A 6,114-nucleotide genomic window follows, 5' to 3' on the forward strand; every position below is an offset into this window, starting at 1 on the left:
ACACACACACACACACACACACACACACACAAAAGGTATGAATCTAGCTGAGATCTGAGGATGGCAGTTTGAAGCCAGTCCAGGCAGGAAAGACCATGGACTATTATCTCCAATTAACCACCAAAATGCTGAAAGCGGAGCAGTGGCTCAAGTGGTAGAATGCCAGCTTTCAGTGAGAAAGCTAAGGGACAGTAGTCAGGCCCTGACTTTAAGTCTCAATACTGATGTGTGCGTGTATACATGTGTATGTGTGCATGCACACACGTGTGCACACACACACACAAACACACACACACGAACACACACCCTCTTGTACAGACTAATGGGAAAACCTGTCAGATGGCTTTTTTAACACAGTGACCAAATCTCTGAGACTTACTCAACGCCACAGGTGAACAGCCTGGTGTGGTGGACATTTCTTTTCACGAGCTGCACTGTCATACTCTCATTCTGCAGGTGCCCATCAGACAGGAGGAGCACGTTCCTCAGCCCTTGAGAAGGGCGCAGTAAACTTAAGTATCGGAGCGTTTTGTAGAGGTCAGTGTTGCCCATGGTAGGTGTAGCAGACTGCAGGAGGTGAAGCACGAAATAATTTCTCCTTTCTGTACACAACACTGACTGCAATCATCTCCCAGAGATCCACTGGCACCGATAATATTTTTTCCAGCTGAGTATGACTCATGCCTATAATCCTAGCTACTCAAAAGGCTGAGATCTGAGGATCATGATTTGAAACCAGCCTGGGCAGAAAAGTCTGTGAGACTACTATCTCCAATTAACTACCAAAAACCCAGAAGGAGAGCTGTGACTCAAGTGGGCATAAAAGGTCAGGGACAGAGCCTCAGCCCTGAGTTCAAGCCCCAGTGGAACACATACAGAAGTAGACTTTTTCCCTTAATTAATCATTTGTGGAGTAATTTTACTTACATGCTTTTAGTTTATTTCATCACCTATAGTAACTATAATATGAGCACTCAGCATTTGTTTTATTCATTTACTTATTTGTATTTTCTTTAGTTGTACAAAGGGGTTTCAATATAACATCTTAGTTTATTAAACTGAGTGCAATGAATCTTAATCAATGTTATTCCTCCCATTATTCCCAGCCCATGTATTCACCCATTAAAAAAATATTTTTCAAAGAACTATTACATCTAAGCAAATAAACAGTCCATTAAAGTATTCCTGGTATGGCCGTCCTAGACTGAGGTTGCCACTGCTCATACTCAGTTTGTTTTATATATATATATATATATATATATATATATATACACCATATATGTGGTTAAGAACATGCAGTCATTTAGTAATGATTTAACAAAATGAGGGGAGGTCCTTTATTTCTCGAGTCCTATTTACTTTGTCATATCTCCTTAGGTTTTGGATTTGATATCCACATATCAGGGAGTCCATGTGCCGTTTATCTCTTTGCTCTTGGCTTACCTCATGCAAAATGATTTTTTTCTAATTCCATCCATTTCCCTGCGAATGCCATTATTTTGTCCTTTCTAATGGCTGCATAACATTCCATTGTGTAGAGGTACCACAATTTTTGGATCCATTCATCTGTAGTGGGGCATTTGGGTTGTTTCCATATATTGACTATGGTGAACAATGCTGCAATGAACATGGAGGTGCATATGTCCTTGTATCCTGGTTCATGTTGCTCCAGGTAGATGATTAAGAGTGGTATGGTTGGGTCATAGGGGAGGTCTATATTAACTTCCTGAGGTACCTCCAGACTGCTTTCCAAAGTGGTTGTATTTGTACATTCCCACCAGCAATGCAACAGGGTTCCTCTTTCTCCACATGCCCGCCAGCATTTGTCATTGGCTGAATTTAGGATGTGGGGTATTTCAGGGTTGTTTTTATTTGCATTTCCTTTATTAGCCAGGATGATGAGCATTTCCTTATATATTTCTTTGCCATTTTTATTTCTTCTTCTGAGAAGTCTCTCTTTAGCTCCCTTTCCCATTTAGTAATTAGTTTGTTAGATTTAGGAGGGATTAGTTTCTTGAGTTCCCTGTATATAATGGATATTAGACCCTTGTCTGATATATTGCTGGTAAATATTTTTTCCCAATTAGTTGGCTGTCTTTCTAATTTAGTTATTTCTTTAGCTGTGCAGAAACTTTTTATTTTAAGGTAGTCCATTTGTCGAGTGTCTCTCCAATTTGTTATGACCCTGGGACTCTGTTCAGGAAGTTCCTGTCTGTGCCTACAAGTTCAAGTGTCCTTCCTACTCTGTCCTGCAGTAGTTTCAGAGTTTCAGGTTTGATGTTAAGGTCTTTAATTCATTTTGAGTTGATGTTAGGGCATGGTGAGAGGCTAGGGTCCACTTTTAGTTTTCTGCAAGTGGTTGCCCAGTTTTCCCAGCACCAATAGTTGAAGAAGTTATGATTCTTCCACTGTATGTCTTTGGCTCCTTTGTCAAGTATCAGCTGACTGTAAGTATGTGGTTTTATTTTTGGATTTTCTAATCCATTCCATTGGTTTTTGTGCTAATATCAAGCTGTTTTTGTTATTATGGCTCTCTGGTAGAGCTTGAAATCTGGTATTGTGATACCTCCTGCATTGTTTCTTTTGCCTAGAATTGCTTTAGCTATTCTACGTCTTTTTGGAATAAATTTTTGGATTGTTTTCTCTATTTCAGTATGTCATTGGGATTTTAATGGGAATTGCATTGAATTTGTATATCAATTTTGTCAATATGGACATTTTCATTATATTCTGCCTATGAACATATGGAAGGTCTTTCCATTTCCTGGTGTTCTCTATGATTTCTTAAGTTTTTATAGCTTTCATTAAATAATTCCTTTACATCTTTGGTTAGGTTAATTCCTAGGTATTTTTTTTTTAGGTTATTGTGAATGGGGTTCTTTCCTTGATTTCCCTTTCTGCTTGTACATTGTTGATGTACAGAAAGGCAACTGACAGGGCTGGGAAGGTGGCTCAGTGGTGGAGCGCTTGCCTTGCATGCCTGAGGCCCTGGGTTCGATTCCTTAGCACCACATAAGCAAAAAGAAAAAAGCCGGAAGTGGCGCTGTGGCTCAAGTGATAGAGCGCTAGCCTTGAGCTGAAGAGCTGAGGACAGTACCCAGGCCCAGAGTTCAGGCCCCATGACTGGACACCCCCCACCCCCCCAAAAAAAGAAAGGCAACTGATTTTTGTAGGTTAATTTTGTATCTTGCTACTTTGCCAAAGTGGTTTATAAGCCCTAAGAATTTGGGAGTGGAAGGGGAAACAAAGGAGGAGGCAACAATGCTTGATAAGAAATGTACTCACTATCTTGCTCATGTAATTGTAACCCCTCTGTATGGTATTTTCACAATAAAATCAAATTAAAAAAGAATTTGGGAGTGGAGTTTTTGGGATCATTAGGCTATAATATCATGTCATCTGCAAAAAGGGATAGTTTAACTTCTTCCTTCCCTATGTGGATCCTTTTAATGTCTTCTTCCTTCCCTATGTGGATCCTTTTACTGTCTTTTTCTTGCCTTATTGCTCTGGTTAAGGATTCCAGAACAATATTAAAGAGGAGTGGAGAGAGTAGGCATCCTTCCTTGTTCCTGTTTTTAGGAGAATTGGTTATAGTTTTGCCCCATAAAGTATTATATTGGCTATTGCTCTGTTGTATATGGCTTTTATTGAATGTTCCTTCTATTCCTATTTTCTCCAGAGCTTTTAACATGAATGAATGCTGTATGTTATCTCACTGGAGATAATCATGTGGTTCTTGACCTTGGATCTGTTGATGTTTTGGATTACATTTATTGATTTACATATGTTAAACCATCCCTGCATCTCTGGGATGAAGCCTACTTGATGATAACGTATGATTTTTTTGATATGTTTCTGGATTCTATTGAGGAACTTTGCATCTGTTTTCATCAAGGAGATTGGTCTGTAATTCTCTTTTTTTGTTGGGTCTTAGCCTGGTTTGGGGATGAGTGTGATATTGGCTTCATAGAATCAGTTTAGGATTGTTCCCTCTGTTTCTATTTCTCAAAAGAGCTTAAGGAGTATGGGTATTAGTTCCCCTTTAAGGTCTTCTAGAATTCCATAGAATCCATCTGGTCCTGGGATTTTCCTTGTGGGAAGACTTCTGATTGCTTCTTCTATCTCATTGTAAGTTATTTAAAAAATTTATTTCTTCTTGGTTAAGTATGAGCAATTTTTATTTCTCTTAAAATTCATTCATTTTTGCTAGGTTTTCTTCCTTAGTGAGTATAGATTCTGGAAATAGTTCTTTATCATTGTCTTGGCTATTTGTTGTAATTTTTCCTGTGGCACCCCTGATCTTATTGATTTGGGTCTCCTCTCTTCTTTTTTTACTTAACTTTACCAGAGTTCTGTCGATTTTATTATTTTTAAAAAACCAGGTTTTTGTTTTACAATTTTTATAGTTTTTTTAGTCTCTATCTCATTAATTTCAGTTCTTACTTTATCTCACTCTGTCTAGTAACTGTAGGTTCAATTTTTTTCCTGCTTTTCTAACAGTTTTAGTTGTCTCATGAGATTATTTACTTGGTCTGTCTCTATTTTCTTAGTGTGTGCACTGAGAGCAATAAATTTTTCCCTCAGGACTGCTTTTGCCATGTCCCACAGGTTTCTTGGTGATGTACATTCATTTTCATTGAATTGTAGGAACTTTTAATTTCTTCTTAATTTATTCTGTGACCCAGGTGTTGCTCAGAAGTGTGCTGTTTAATTTCTATGTGTTTGAGTACTTTTTACAGTATGTTTTGTAATTGAGAACTAGCTTGATTCCACTGTGGTTGGATAGAATACATTGGATTATGTCTATCCTCTTGTATTTGCTTAAATTCCTTGTATGAACTATGATATGATCTATTCTGGAGAAAGTTCCATGGGCTGCAGAGAAGAATGTGTATTGGGTTTTTGTTGAGTAGAAAACTCTGTAGATGTCTGTTAAGTCCATTTGGGATATCGTATCATTGAGTTCAGAGGCTTCTTTGCTAATCCTCTGGTTAGTAGACCTGTCCTCTGGTGAAAGTGGAGTATTAAAGTCTCCTAGTATTATTGTATTCAGATCTATTTTATTCTGTAAGTCTGAGAGTATTTGCTTAAGATATTTGGATGCACCAATGTTTGGAGAGTATACATTGATAATAGTGATATACTCTTCTTGGATTGTTCCCTGTATTGATATGTAGTGTACTTCTTTGTCTTTTTGTATTGATTTTAATGAAAAGTTTATTTTGCCAGATAGCAGGAAGACAACTCCTGACTTGTTGCTGGGAACATTTATATGATAGATCTTCCTCCATCCCTTCACTCAGAGTTTGTTTTGAATCTTTGGCTGTGAGATGGGTCTCTTGAAGACAACAAATAGCTGGATCTTGCTTTCTGATCCAATCTCCAGTTTTCTTTTGATTAGTGAATTGAGCCCATTAATACTTATGGCTATTATAGAGAGGTGCATTGTGTTTCCGTCATTTTCCTGCTTTCCTAAGTTTTTCTTCTTTTCTTTCCTCCTCTAATTATTAAGTTTGACTTCTAGTGATATCTGTCTGATGTGGATCACTGATCTTGAGTATTTTCTTCAGATTGTATTCCCCCTCTTAATAAATCTTTGTAGTGCTGGCTTATTGTTTATGAATTCATTTAGTTTTTCTTTATTATTTGATTTTGATGATTCTAACATCCTCAAAAAGGATCGTGAGTGTGTAGCTTAGCTTTACAGGCTATGGTAGGCCAGTAAAGCCTTGCATTTCATCCCCAGCATCAAAAATAAACAGATAGACAGACAAAACAGAAAAGATTTAGTACATTTAAAAATAAGCAAACAATCATCCAGGATATCAAAATAATATTAGATAAAGGTATCAATCTAGCTGGGTGCCGGTGGCTCATGCTGGTAACCCTAGCTTCTCAGGAGGCTGAGGATTGCAGTTCAAAGCCAGCCTAGGCAGGAAAGTGTGAAACTGTCTCATCTCCAATAAACCCACCAGAAAACCACAAGTGGTGATGTGGCTCAAGTGGGAGAGTGCTCACATTCAGCAGAAGAGCTGAAGGACAGGCCCAAAGTTCAAGCCCCATGACCAACACACACACACACACACACACACACACACACACACACACACACAC

General features: G+C 38.1%; 1 protein-coding gene across 1 annotated transcript in view; it reads right to left on the minus strand.

Annotated features, from left to right (window-relative positions):
* Positions 1–6,114, minus strand: part of Parp4 (poly (ADP-ribose) polymerase family, member 4) — a 114,109-nt gene that overhangs the window by 36,690 nt on the left and 71,305 nt on the right. The window contains exon 24 of the mRNA XM_013010523.1: positions 380–567. Within this exon, the coding sequence (XP_012865977.1) occupies positions 380–567 (188 nt within the window). The remainder of the gene's footprint in view (positions 1–379; positions 568–6,114) is intronic.

The sequence above is a fragment of the Dipodomys ordii genome, unplaced genomic scaffold, assembly GCF_000151885.1.
Source record: "Dipodomys ordii isolate 6190 unplaced genomic scaffold, Dord_2.0 Scaffold1, whole genome shotgun sequence".
In the NCBI taxonomy this organism is placed as follows: Eukaryota; Metazoa; Chordata; class Mammalia; order Rodentia; family Heteromyidae; genus Dipodomys; species Dipodomys ordii.